The sequence below is a fragment of the Mytilus galloprovincialis genome, chromosome 7 (assembly GCF_965363235.1).
Source record: "Mytilus galloprovincialis chromosome 7, xbMytGall1.hap1.1, whole genome shotgun sequence".
Classification (NCBI taxonomy): domain Eukaryota; kingdom Metazoa; phylum Mollusca; class Bivalvia; order Mytilida; family Mytilidae; genus Mytilus; species Mytilus galloprovincialis.
Window position 1 is genome coordinate 18,467,637 of NC_134844.1, and position 15,469 is coordinate 18,483,105.

Here is a 15,469-nt window from a genome sequence, read left to right on the forward strand (position 1 = left end):
ATATATTCTTTTCTTGTGATTTCGACTCTTCTATATTTGTCTGGCTTACGTAATTATGTGTATAGCCGTCGATTGTTAAAGAATTGACTCCTCGGCTCGTTGAATGTGCAATATGTCCATCGTGTTACAGCAAAGTTCAGAACAGTATGAATCAAAATTAACTAAAACCTATGTTTATAACCAGAGTTTACCAATATACCTTAACTGTATAGTACATGTACAAGTATTAACTTACCTGTAAATCCAATTAGGGGCAAATATAAAATCGGCGCAAATGAAAAAATGAAATAGGCGCAAATGAAAGAATGAAAATTTAAAAAATCGGCGCAAATGTCATACGCCCATCTTAAGCTAGTAATTTTTTTCCTGTTTTTATAATGAAATGTAAAATCTTCAAAACTAATTTCATCTAAATCGTCCAATTTTGTTTCAGTAAGACATAATAAATCATTACATTTTAATAAATCTCTAAATTCTTGATACAGTAGTTTCCGTTTTAATCCACAAACATTTAATGACAATAGATGAACAATATCTTTATTTACATGATTATAATTAATACTAGTGTTAATGTGAGAGTTAGTTCCATCTGAATGATTTAAACTGTCATTTAAAGTGTCCGTTAAACCTCCACGGTTTACCTAGCTGTGTTTTCCACGTCTACTACGAGGGGCTCCACGGGGACGGTCGTTGTTCTGTTGAGGACCTCTACGGGGTGGTTCTTTCTGTCGTGCGCCTTCTGTTTCTTGTTGTTGTCTTTTGTCTGTCTCCATATGACAATCGGTAGGTGGTCCAATTTCTTTGCCGTTAATAAACAGCTTGTCTCGTTTGAAGTACGTCTTCTGTCCTTTTTTTGCCTCCTTATAATATGGCCAGAGAAGTTTGCGGCGGTCATTAACCTCTTTCGGGAACTGTTCATTCACCGCAAATTTGGTATCTTTGAGGTTTCGCGCAAAAGATCTGACCAATTCGCGATCTTTGAAATTTTTAAATCTGCACACTATTGGTCTGGTCATATAAGTGTCTCTATCGTCGATTTTAATTTGTGTTTTTTTTTCCAAATCGATGTGCGCGCTGAAAGTCCATTACAATATCCATTTTCATATTAACTTTCATAAAGTCCTTTATAATGTCTTCAGTTTGCTCTGATGGTTCATTTTCGGAAAGTTCTGGTATACCCGAGAACACAAGGTTTTCCCTCATAGACCTTATTTGTAAGTCTACATGTCGCTCATGTAATTCGTCCATATCAGCCCTCAGACAATCGAAACCGTTAATCATTTCACCGTGTTCACTTTTAATTTCCGTGATTGTTGTTTTAAGATATTCACTGTCAGATTTACTACTTTCAAAATTTTGGTTCATAAACTCCATACTTTTTTCAACTTCATCAATTCGTTTTGAACCTTTCTCAACAGTTTTTGTCAAACTTTTAACACTGATTTCAAAATTTCCAATCTTTTTGGTTAATTCATCAATACTTGACAGTTTTTTAAATATTTCTTCAACTTTCTGAACCCAAAAATCTATTTTATCACCGGATTCGCTGCCTTGATTTAAAGTGGATTGCATAATTGGCGGGGGCATCGAGTGACTCGGGCTCTGAGAGGGTACGGGATAATATCCTGACATAGGAGACATCTGTTGAAAAACCGGAGATGCGAAATTTTGTTGAGGCTGAATAAAGTGCTGCATGTTTTGTTTTCCCTGTATCATTTGACAAGAGTCATAAGAGGTCATAGTAGAAGCAGAAGGTAATATAGGATCTATTTTGTTTTGTTCTGCTGCCGATTGTTTATTTACATTTTTAACTTTGTGAGTACTGCTCTTTTTTGTTTGTTTTTGTTTTTGAGGTTTCTCACCGCTGATATTTTGATCCTTCGAATTCTTCCTTTTTCGAGTCCCATTTCCATCCTTTTTTTGATTCATACAGTATCACAAGTCAGTTCATTCGTATATTCACAAGAATTAATTCTCACAATATAATTTTAAAGTTCATTTCTATAAATTTCGTTAATTTTTTAACGAGCCAAAAAAAATAACGTCCATACTGTTCACACATGCACATGCGCAGTTCTTTCAATCTATAAGCTGTAATGAAAGCTTTAAACTGATTCTTACATCAATATATGTCAGATTGAACACTTATGGCTTTGATTGATATAGGACAGCCTTCATCTAAACTGTGAGAACAAACTGAACTTTGAACTATCTTGTTTATAAGAAAGCAAATATCAAACCATCTTGAAAGAGTTATTTGAATTGATTAACTGTTAAATATCATTTGCTGTTTATTTTTATTTTCAAAGAGAGTGATTACATATGTATGTTACAGTAAGAAGTTCGTTGAACAGATTTATTTTTTCAAACTGTTATTATGATAACCTTCAATATTGTCAAACATTTGCAACACATAACTTGCCATACTTAATAACTGCGCAGTTATGAGAATTCTTATAATGGATCGGACGTTTCTTTGGTCTTACCAAGGATTTTGCTATATTCTATTGTTGGTCGGAGTATTACCGTCCATAGGTTCTGAATGCAATGGTGATAGTTGTAGAGATGTGATTTCAATGCCGTTATTGGATGAAATGAAAGCTACTTTAAAGGCTGATTTAGATGTTACAAACTTGAATAATCATTTGAAAGCCTACATTGAACAACAGATACAGAAGGGTGTTGAAACAGCCATGACAGATGTAATGAGACAGTTGATTGATAACAAACTAGAAACGGCCAATGCTACAATAGAGACAACAATCCTTGCAGAGCTTGAAAGTATGTTTTATTTTTAAATTCATATCTATTTTCATTTTTTTAAGTACAGGTAGATAGTATTTCTATTCGTTAATTAAAATCATATATGAAAGCAAGACATTGTTTTGTTTTTGATTATTGCAAACCTGTAACTGAATTTAAAAAAATAAAAACAAAAAGATAAAAACATTGCAATAAATTCTGAATTCACAGTATTGCCAGTTTGGTTTTTTATACGCCCGTTTACGGGACATATACTGGTATACTGTTGTTGTCCGTCCAACCGTCCGTCTGTCTGTCTGTCTGTCTGTCTGTCTGTCTCTCTCTCTCTCTCTCTCTCTCTCTCTCTCTCTCTCTCTCTCTCTCTGTGTCTGTCTGTCTGTCTGTCTGTCTGTCTGTCTGTCCGTTGTCAACATTTTGTCAAATTGTCAGATACTAACTCACGTAAATTATTTTTCGTGAAATTTGGTGAACTGTTTATATCTATGAACGTGAGCTTTGGTTTTCTATAAATTTTGGATTTGGCGTTTCTCAGTTAGGTATTTTTGTTATATTAATTCTTATATAAACAATTATGAAATTCTTTAGCTGAATAATTCAAAAATATGTTTACGTGTACTTGAAATAAAGGATACCACAGACACAAAGTTCTTCTTTAGCTTGATTTTCATCTGTTTGAATTAAAATGAAAGTTTCTTGAAATCTTTTAACTTAACGAAAAATAAGATGATTAAAATTTTCACATTGTGCCCTATCCATTTATATATGTTCCAGACCGTATGAGTATTTGGATCGTACGCGTACGGTCTGGACCGTATGCGTACTTTTTCAAAATACTCATACGGTCGGACCGTACGCGGACGGTCTGACTTATATTAAGAAGTTGGTCAAGTTTATTAGATACAAGTGCGTATATAAAGGATCAACATAACTTTACTCTAAAATTAATATAAAAAGGTTCAATTGAAATTGAAATAAGAACTTTATATTTTAACTATTTAAAGAATTCACGCTAATTAAATCTGTTTATCTCTTGTATTTAGCATGCATATGTCAATCAGTAAATACATTAACTGAATAATGATCACTGAAATTGAAGTTATCGGAAGTAAACACAATGTGGGAGGACAATTGGTTTACAATATTTAGCAACTTTTCAAAAAAATGCAAATGGAAAGGAACATGCATGAACTGAAAACATGTAAATGTAAAAAAAATATTACGTTACTTGTGGTGGTAGCAAGTGTCACCTTGGGCGAGAGTACCAAAAATAGGATTCAGATATATACAGTTAAACAAATATTTAATTTCAATTGTTCGTTTGTCCATTATTATCCATCTAATTGTAATGATAACAATTTGTAAAAATAAAAATTAAAATTGTGATAAATATTTATTTAAATTTAACCCATATGATCCAATAACATGTCATATATGGTCAGCTCGTACTGGACCATACGCGTATACTCATACGGTCCGACCGTACGCGTATGGTCGGACCGTACGAGTATACGTATACGGTCCGGACCGTACGCGTACGGTCCAAATACTCATATGGTCTGGAAGATATAAACCATTTCAGCAGCGTCTTCATATTGCATACAATGTACATATCAAACGGTTGATACGCTATATGACTATTGTTCATCACACGAGTTCTTTAATATATGGTGTGGTTGTTGCCTACAGTGATCATATTAAACTATGGATTCTAATGCTAAAAGTGAAATCTTCACTTCGAAAGACTTACTGATAAGTCAAGATTTAATTGGTTGACAATTAACAAAAATTTATGTCACAGATCCGAAAACACGAATATGTTCATCTTGTCGAAGTAACAATTCCGTCCTCATAGTTGTACTGGCTTTTAGTATAAATTAATTTTAATTAGATATATTACGTATATTTAGATTTATGTTAATTGTGTTTAATAATTTTAACAGGATATGGCATTACCTATATCAGATGGGGAAGAAAAGGTTGTCCTGGTGGTGCTGAACTTGTTTATACAGGTAATGTTGGCTTTTTTATTCACGAAATATCCTTCATCACATTCCCTATTTCCATTCTCAGTTTTATCCTTATTTATAACTTTTTAATGTTGTTAATGTACAATGCAGTATGATTATTGTGGTCATTCATCGTCTATTTGTTTAATCATCTAGAGCTTTTGATTTTGCCATTTGATTAAGTACTTTCCTATTAAAATTTTAAGTGTAATTTTTGTTTGAAATTTGAAAACATAGTAAATGGTCTTAGTTTTTATTTCAATCAACTATTCGATCTGATCAAAAACTTGTCAGACAGCAATTTCTTCATAGGGGGTTATTAAACTCGGATAGCATTTTGTTTGTTTTTTTGGTTGGGTTTTAGTGTCTGAAGCCAATTTTTCAGTGTTGTAAATCTTCATGGATTTTTGTAAATATAACAGGAGCAAATGTCCTACAATAAGAAACATTAATATTATCTAAAGAAAAAAGTAAGATGAACATACTATTTTATAGTTGTGACAAAGGGTTCTGTGGATTTTGTTTTCGAGGATGGATCATAGATTGAAAAACAATATGTTTTCTTTTGTTAACTTTTATGAACCTTTGGCATTGTTTTTCTTGTTGTAGGTCAAGCTGGTGGTAATCGTTATAATCATAATGGCGGCGGTGCAAATTATCTTTGTCTTCCAAATGATCCAGAAAATGGAGAACCCCAATCATATGACAATCCACAGCTTTATGGTACTGAATATGAGATCTTTGCAGATCGGAACCCACGCGGAATGTCGAGCACATTGCGTAACAGAGAGGTACCATGCGCGGTCTGCCATAGGAAGCGGAGGTCTTCAGTAATAACAATCCCTGGTAAATATTTGTCATCTTAAATAAAAATCAAAGGCTTATGAATAAAACATTGGTGTTCATTGTGTAAGTGTATCCTTCACATTTATGTTCGCTTGATGGCAAGTGAGGGTAAATTTTATATACTTTGCCTCAAGGTGTAGTTTGATACTTCAGGATATTCAAAAATCCATATCTACGGATTTGAACGTAGTTGCTTCTAAGATATGACTTTCAGTTGCATGCATTTCCAAAGAGAAATACAGACACGGCTACTTGCACAAACACAACTTAAATGTTTATTGTAAAAGTTGTGAAAACCTTAGACTTTCCAAACATTATCCTATTTGTGCGTTCCCCTGCGACAAATTAACTCTTTATCAACTTTTCCGATCTATAATAAAATGAATATTAATAGTTGCCATCCAAACCTTTCTTTAACTATAGCCGGAATACATGTGTATAACAGTCTTGATGTTTTCATAAGTCAGTCCTCTGTGAAGGCTAATTTAATTTTCTACTATTTGAAAGTTATGATACTGCACAATTACTTTCATATTAGAAAAAAAAAGTTACAAATAAATATATGAAGCTATATTTTATGTATATTTCAAATTGTATTGTTACGTATTTCAGATTTGAATGTTACGTATATTTTCCCCTTAAACCCCTTTGACAATTAATATAAGTAAACATAATTTTATGTCAAATATGTTGAGTAATCAATGGACCCATTTCAAAATGATTCAGCATTCATTTTCATTGTTTAACCGCTACTATTCGTTTGGTAATGACATATAAGAAAGCGGGCAACCATATGATGCTCCTTCTTTTACATTTTAGTTTAGTCCATCAAAAGGGTTTCTGCAACACGAATGTATCAGGCTAAACGCACAACACGTTATGTTTCTGATTTATGATGGTTTTAACAAATATCTGAAGGTCAACAAACTTCATTTTATTGCAGACCTTCACCATACAGAAAACATATTATTTAATGGTATACCATTACGAATAGATATTATAACAAGTTTTATTCTGATTCAGAGTACTTTCTCGCAATTTGATTGGCTGATATTATCCTAATAAATTTCAGTATAATTTTTTATCACGTCAATTTGTATTATCTCCCTTATACCATTGACCTAATAAAAAGAACACAGTTGAGTTGCTTTGTAGTCATAATATTTTTTTTTATTTTTCACAGTTTTAGATTTAATATATATTTGTTGATATTGTCCTAAAATTAAATTTGAATATAATAATATGTAATATAACAAAATCAGGATAAATTCGTTACACAATGTTCAATTGTCCTAATACTTGACTTGGAAATATTGGGACATGTAAATATGCATCGCTCGGGTCGAGCGTTATGGCCCAATCTCCTGGTTGTACTATATTCAAGACTTTGGTCAGTGAATCCATCTTGAAATGTTTTTTTCTGAAGATACCCATTGAGTGGTCTCAGATTTATGACTGGTCTCATCTTCCCATTTTGTTTTTTGGACCAGAAAAAATGTGCTGTAAAAACCTGAACCGATCTTTTTCTATTAAAATATTTACCTCTTCAAGTAAAATTTCCATATTCTTTTGAGATACTATTGTTTGTTTTATTCCTTGCCAAATTGGTTTCTTTATGAACTCTAATTTGTAACCTTTTTTCTATTACAGACAAAACCTATTGGTCGTTCGTAATCTTTTTCCAATTTGCTAGAAAAAATCTGAGACGACCCCCTACTGGTATCTTGTCTGGATTTTGAAATAAAATTACCTGTATCTCTAAGTCAGCTGGACTGTTTCTTGGGGATACGAAAAGAACCCCAGGAACCGGTACTACTGTTTGATGTCTTGGTATCTTTGTCTTTCTTGTCTTTATTTCCAAAGCCACCTGTCTGTAAAAACTTATGAGACGAATTTATAGAAGACTGTCTATTGGTATTAAAAGACGGTTTCTTATTAGTTATCAAAAGTACCAGGATTATAATTTTATACGCCAGACGCGCGTTTCGTCTACATAAGACTCATTAGTGACGCTCAGATCATAATAGTTAAAAAGCCAAACAAATACAAAGTTGAAGAGCATTGAGGACCCAAAATTCCAAAAAGTTGTGCCAAATACGGCTAAGGTAATCTACTCCTGGGGTAAGAAAATCCTTAGTTTTTCGAAAAATTCAGAGTTTTGTAAACAGAAAATTTATAAAAATGACCATATAATTGATATTCATGTCAACACCGAAGTGCTGACTACTGGGCTGGTGATACCCTCGGGGACGAAACGTCCACCAGCAGTGGCATCGACCCAGTGGTGTAAATAGTTATCAAAAGTACCAGGATTATAATTTTATACGCCAGACGCGCGTTTCGTCTTCATAAGACTCATCAGTGACGCTCAGATCATAATAGTTAAAAAGCCAAACAAATACAAAGTTGAAGAGCATTGAGGACCCAAAATTCCAAAAAGTTGTGCCAAATACGGCTAAGGTAATCTACTCCTGGGGTAAGAAAATCCTTAGTTTTTCGAAAAATTCAAAGTTTTGTAAACAGAAAATTTATAAAAATGACCATATAATTGATATTCATGTCAACACCGAAGTGCTGACTACTGGGCTGGTGATACCCTCGGGGACGAAACGTCCACCAGCAGTGGCATCTTATAATTGTTATTGTAGTTATTATAAGTTGAGTTCCCTGTAAACTTTAATTGTTTATTTGACCAGCTATCACGACTATCGTAGTCCAACTTTCTTTTGTTGTTTTTGTGAAATTCGGGTAACAAATCTTCCAATTGTTCCCTTAAGGTCAGGATAATCACAGTGCAATCACTTAAAAGGTAGGTCAGTAGTGGTTTTTCTTTTTGCGATTTATGAATGGAATGTGAAAAACTATATCATGAGTGAACGTGGTTGATAGTTTAGATTATTTTTACCGATAACCGCTACGAATTTCAGCTGACGGCGACTATAATTGATAATTTTCTTCACTAGCATTTTCATTTTCTAAATTACCCAACAAAGTGCCTAAAGCTTGTTGCATCTAAGAAATAGATATAATTCCCATTCTGGAAGCTACCTGTCCAGAATAGGCTAGCTTCTCAATTTGTTTCACAGATTGAGAAAATAACTGTTTTTGTTTGTCCCAACATTTCACAGTTTTATTTGTATGCACACGTTTAACCATAGGTTCAAGCATATCATCTAAACTTGGCACTTGTAATACAGGTACAGATTTTTCATGCACAGGAAAACATGATCTATATTCATCCTTATAAGCAGACAAACGTTCAGGATGTTGAGGTCTCCAAGAATAAGATAAAATCTTAACTTGAGAATCATCTAAAATCAAACCTACTGACTCATCACTATTGTCACCTGGTAAATCATCTTTAAAATTTTTAGCTAGTCTATCAACTTTATTGACATTGTTGCATAAAATGTTAATATTACCTGAAGCATTTTTATCAACAGTAGATATATTCTGTACACTTGAATTTAAGTATTTACTAAAGCTGTCAGTTTTCTTAGAATTACTGTTTTTATCAAGGAAATGACTACTCACTGATTGAGGAGCACTCTCTTCATGATCTGAAATCAGACCTAACATTTCTCGTCTCTCTCGACGGTCTACTTGTAAAGATATTTCTGAGCGTTCATCAAAATCTCTTACAATTCTTGGACTACCTAAATCTTCATTCAAGTTTGGTTCCAGAGGTATTAATGGTCTACGTTCCCTCTGTACAGGGACGTTATCCATTCTCGTAACCTCGTTCTCCTGCGTGGCTGACCAATCAGTATGAGAACTATCTACACTTTTATTAGCTGCTTGTAGCAGACCAAAAAGTTGATAAAATCTTTATCAAAGCTTTCTTCCAAGCTGAAGAGCTTCATTTCTATGTCCGCTGTCTTGAACGAGCGTTTCTTTGACTTACTTGTTTTGTTGCCAGTTCTGGTCATTTTTTTCCCGTGTACCTGTACTTCCGGTAATACTAATACCGACAGTGTCACTTTCTTCTTCAACTTCTGATATTCTATTCGTTCCTTCCATAGTGAAACAATTAAAAGTTCATTGTCAAACGACAAAATAAATGATGCAGTGAAATATTTACTGACCAAAAGCGAACTGATCGTGTTTTGTACACGCCGAAAGATAAACTGAAGCATGGCTACACGGACGATCTGATGCAGGGAATGTTTGAATCAAGATCATCTGTGTGTTTGCGAGTTATGAACGTAGTGAAGAAAGATAATCCAAAAGTATGTTTCTGACTGGTAAGTATAAATAATTGAAATAATATTCATATCGGGTTCGCCTCATACGATATGAATTTCATTGACCCGATAAATTCTCGTATTAGGACAATTGCACACTGTGTAACTAATAATATCAAGTTATCAGGAATTATTCATGATCTATACCCTCTTATCATATGATTATTTACAGGAAGAAAAACCTGCTACAAAGACTGGAACGCAGAATATAATGGATACTTAATGGCATCTCATAAAGTTTACAAAAGGACTGATTACGCATGCATCGATGTCAATGCTGAACAATTCGATAATAAATCAGCCTCTGATGAAGATGGTGCCCTCTTCTATCCAATCAGAACCAGCTGTGGTAGTTTGAGGTGCCCTCCTTACAAAGCCGATGCAGACGTATTTTGTGTGGTATGCACCAAGTGAAATACCGATCATTAAAATAGAAAAAATAGGATACTACATGTATTATTCAAAATCAAAATTATGTTGTACTTGTTTAACATGCTTACATATGGTTAGTTCAAATTAAAATGTACATAGAGATGGAGTTTTCTTTTATTGAAAAGGTAAATTACGATAATAAACATAAATTAAGAAAATGATGTTTATTAACAAAGAACTATTAAACCTGTACGTAAAATTGATAAATTTAAATCATCCTTTGTTAAAATAACTTACAATCGTAACGTTTCTAACAAGATAAGTGATGAAATGACAAGAAATATACAAATGAATTAGGCTGAATGCTTCTATCTGATAGTTTCGACATTTACATTATTAATTTCCCAGAATAACAACAAACTGAACAGATATCCAAGAACAAAGAAACAATGATATATTTTATAAAGTACTTACTCATATCTAATTAACTAGGTTTCTTTTACTATAAATAAATCTATATTTGTTATTTTGATTTAAAGATTAAACAAAACAACGATTTCATTTAAATTTATTTCTAAAAAAAAGAAGATTTTCTTCATTAAAAACAAAACAATCTTGAGAACCTTAATCCATTACAAACGTTGGAGCTTAAAACCAAAAAAGTCCTAAGGTACTTCTAAACCCGGACATGGAATCAGAAATAGAGTAAGGGAATTCAAATGACGCGAATGTGTGTATGGTTTTAGTAATAAAGTCACATGAATTTGACATTTCAAACATTTGGAACAATGTTTGAATCATATAGAATATCTAACAATCGATAAGTTGTTAAGACGTTCACATTGTCTTCCAGAATAGCATTATACATTATGTTTAAGGTTTATGACCCCTTCTGTAGCCACTTATGTACGAAATTTAAAAATTTCAAATGTATCAAAACTACGGATATAATGAACAATAGAGATAGGCCATTTAGTACATATACCGAGGGAAAAGTTGATGCTAAGCATTATTATTTACTGTTTCATTGCATTTAATAGAAAAAGAGTACTTTGTGGCAAATAAACAAAGCTTTTTATAGAAAATCCACAGCCTTTATTACAGAGATTTTTGTTCTAAAATTTGAAACATATATTTCTCACTTGCTTTTCTATGATTTGCTAGTGTTTATTTTTTACAAAAAGTAGTAACCAACATGTAAATTCCAAAATACCTCGTTCTGAGTCACTTAAGTTGAGCGCACCCTAAAAGGTGTACTTGATTTGGTCCATATTTTTTTTTTTGTTTTAACCAATAATTACATTAATAAACTTGTTTTAAGGAAATCAATGCTAGCACTGCATGCATTAATTCTATATCTGTTAGTCATCAAATCGCAAAATATGAGAGTATAAGGATAAAGGCTTTGGATTTTCTATAAAAGTTCCAAATGTTTAGCATTGAATCAACACAAGGGTACATAATCCTTAATGCAGGCAGGCATTTGTCCTGGGGGTATATTTATTTATCTTTTATTTTTATCATGTGCTATAAAACTAAAATCAAACTGTTGTTAAAACAAACAAAAAACAAAAGCCATTTGAATTTAATTCATTATAATACACGTCTACTTCAAAGCCGATTCAAATAAATAATCATTACATAACTTAAAGAGTAACAGAAAATTTTGTGTTTGAATAGGTTGACCATCCAAAATTCATAGTCACTCAATTGAAATTCCCATGGCAAAACACGAAAAAAAGAGACTGAAAATGTGACATATATAAGTCCTTTAATAAGGGATGTCATTGGACTTAGATGATGTTTTGTCTCGAATGTATGACCATCATCAAGAACAAACAAATGCATGCAATACAATTGATATTCATAGGCTTATTGTGACGTACGATGTAAAAAAAAATGTAAAAAGAAAAGCAGTGAAGGAGATTTCTCTACAGAACGTTAGACTCGTCAAAAGTAAAAATATATTACTCAAAATCGAGTTCAACCGTCCTTTCCCAAAATTAAAAAATAACTAAATTAATAAAACAATGACTTACCATCAAAAGTACCTCTGAAAAAATGTATTAGCTCCTCTAACCATCTGTAAAAAAGCAAGTATTTAAAACATTCTATCAAAAGTGAAAATTTTAAAACTTAAAAAAAAACAAATTGAATAGAAAGTGAATAAAAAATTAAAAGAATCACTATTTCATCTTTTTATTTATTGTAAACTGGTGGAAGACGTTTGGCGGGAAATTTTTGAGAAAATAAGGGAATTTTGTTCAAAATTAAATATCCAAAAATTACAAAAATCGGAAACAAGTATAATTTTTGGGGTCATTAATGCAGATGCATCTTATACCCAAATTTTAGATACGGTGCTTTTATCACGAAATGGGTTATCTGGAAAACTACAAATATCGCAAAATATCAAAAGAAAGGGATAAGTAAATCGGTGATTTTAAATATGATAAAACATGAAATGCAATTTTTGCTCAAATATCTTAAACCGAATACGAAAATCGAAGCTTTTTCTACTATGTGTGACATTTTTTGTATATAAATATATATTTTTCGTGGTCAGGTCAGTGCAATGACCTCTTTGATACTGATTGAATAATAATATGTACACTGCTCGCTACTCCCTACATGTAATTTCTGTTTTGTATTCATGTATATCATCTAATTGTAACAAGACATGTTGTATCAACAGGTTCATATTATAAACAAATATTTACTCACCATATCTTTGAAATTAATCCTTATTTGGAATCAAAAACTACACATCCCTTTAACAAATCGCACGTGGTAAATGATCACTCGACTAGAAATTTAATGTAATTGAATTAACATAACAAAAGACTTGATGTCCGATAAAATTGAAACTGCTTAATAAATACAGGTAGCCTTTGTGAGAAATAAATAAAGATAAAAAACATAATTTATTCAAATAATTATATATGGTGAGAGGTATAGATATATAGATCGATAATGATTGCAGGTACATGTACATTTGTACAAGGATAGATAATATTAATAAAGGTTGATGTTAATAAGTTATAGTGGGAGTTTTTTTCTCGTTTGCTTTTTCCCCAACAAATGAGACTGTAAAAATTGGGGCCCCCTTAGTTGCTTCCCTGGGCAACTGGGGGTTGATGTGACAGGTGATTGTTAATAAAATATGTTTAATATTAAAAAAAAAAAAAAAAAATTACACCAAAATCTGTAACGGGATTTGTTTAATCATCCTGATGTTCAAAGGTGTATAAAAATGAACAAAACAAGAACCATATTAATTGATCTTTTGATAATGGATTCAGGAATGTCTAGCTAGTCGATCTCTACTCGCACTCAAGTTCTTCCTAGCCTTGATCTATTATATTAACAAATAGAGACAGAGTCGAATTTCACATATTCGCTTGTGCTTACGTCTTTTATCAATGATAAGTGCACAACTGATGTATGCACATGTTATAAATGAGTTCAAACTATTTAAGAGAATAAAACCGAAAAGGTCGTTCACCTATCATTTACTGAAGGTATTATGATTATAAAACAGACTGTATTTGTTTTCACCTGTCCTAAGTCAGGAACCTGTTGTTCAGTGGTTGTCGTTTGTTGATTTGATTAATAAGGGCTTCTCGTTTTTAGCTCAACGGGACCCGAAGGTCCCCATGTGAGATAATGCAATCACTTTGTGTCCGTCGTATGTCCTCGTCGTCTTCGACCTCGTAAACTATGGCAAGAATCTTCGCTGAAACTATTTTGCCAAGTTCTTTCAAATTTTAACTGAATGTTCCTTAGGGTACTACTCGTTTCTCGTCTTTTTTATTTATTAAACCGTTGGTTTACTCGTTTCAATTGTTTAACATTAGTTATTTTTGGACCTTTAATAGAATGCTGCTCGGTATGAGCTAAGATTCCGTGTTGAAGGCTTTACTTTGATCTTTAATTGTTTAAATCTAAGTTGTGACTTGGATGGAATGCATCTTCTGAGAAAAACAAAGGCAATGACCATTTAAATTTCAAAAGGGATGGGCTTGCAGTGTGTGTACCGTTTCACATTTGCTTCATTCATTCTCAAGTGCAAAACTGAGAATGAAAATGGGGAATGTTTCGAAGAGATAACAACTCGACCATAGAGCAGACAACAGCCGACGACCACCAATGGGTCTTCAATGCAGCAAGAAACTCCCGCACCCAGAGGCGTCCTTCATCTGGCCCCTAAAAAATATGTATTCCAGTTTAATGATAATGGACCATACTAAATTCTGAATTATACACAAGAAACTAAAATTAAAAATGATACAAGGCTAAGGCCAGAGTCTACTGACATGGGACAGGCGCAAACATGCGGCGGGGTTAAACATGTTTTTTGATATCTCAACCCTCCCCTATACCTCTAGCCAATGTAGAAAAACAAACGCACAAAAATATGCAAAGTAACAGTCAGTTTAAGAGGAGTCCGAGTCCGATGTCACAATTGGTATCAAAAGAAAATAAACCAAATGACAACAATACAAATATAACAAAAGACTACTAGCAGTTGCTGACATGCCAGCTCCAGACCTCAATTTAACTGATTAAAAGATCAACTCTTTTATCGTTAATTTTGATATTTAGCTTCCCATTAAGATATGGAAAGGGCAGTGTTCATTGTAAGTATAAGCTTTATTAGAGGTCAGGTCATCAGGATAAATCTAGTTTTTATATACTGAAGTCGTCTTTGTTCAGAGCCGATATATCATTCAAATATTTAATGTTTTTAAATTTTGGTATCTGATGTTTTTTCCATGGGCTTTGCTGATTTTTATTATTAACTGTAACTCATAATACAGACCTAAGTTCGCAATAAGTTGTACATAGTAAGTCACCATTTAAACTCCTATAACTTGACGATTTACCACATTTCCATAGAGAACAAAAATGTAATCTATTAAAAAATGTTAAAAAAAAACTTTGAACAGATTCGAAAACACCAATATAGGCATGCAATTAATCTAACGTATTTTGACACACCTTTTTTATAAAAAGAAAATACAAATAGAAAAGATAGGATAGTAACGAACTATATAAACAGTTAATAGCGTCGGAAATATGACAAATTCACAACACCCAAATTAAAAGTTGGATTTTTGTCTGACTATATGTTATTTTCTTTACTGTTAAAACTTGAAATTAAGTGAAGTTTATCCTCTATAAAAATCGATATTTTATTTTCAACATTTATGTGTATAAAAAATATACTAATTTCTT

The 15,469-nt window shown here is 32.6% G+C and overlaps 1 protein-coding gene across 1 annotated transcript; it reads left to right on the forward strand.

Moving 5' to 3' along the window:
* Nucleotides 1–2,397: 2,397 nt before the first annotated feature.
* LOC143082454 (short-chain collagen C4-like) lies at nucleotides 2,398–10,393 on the forward strand. The gene is made up of 4 exons (XM_076258118.1): nucleotides 2,398–2,781; nucleotides 4,704–4,772; nucleotides 5,379–5,615; nucleotides 10,032–10,393. Exons 1-4 carry the CDS (start codon nucleotides 2,445–2,447, stop codon nucleotides 10,271–10,273), a joined length of 885 nt encoding a protein of 294 aa, XP_076114233.1. The 5' UTR covers nucleotides 2,398–2,444; the 3' UTR covers nucleotides 10,274–10,393.
* Nucleotides 10,394–15,469: the final 5,076 nt, after the last annotated feature.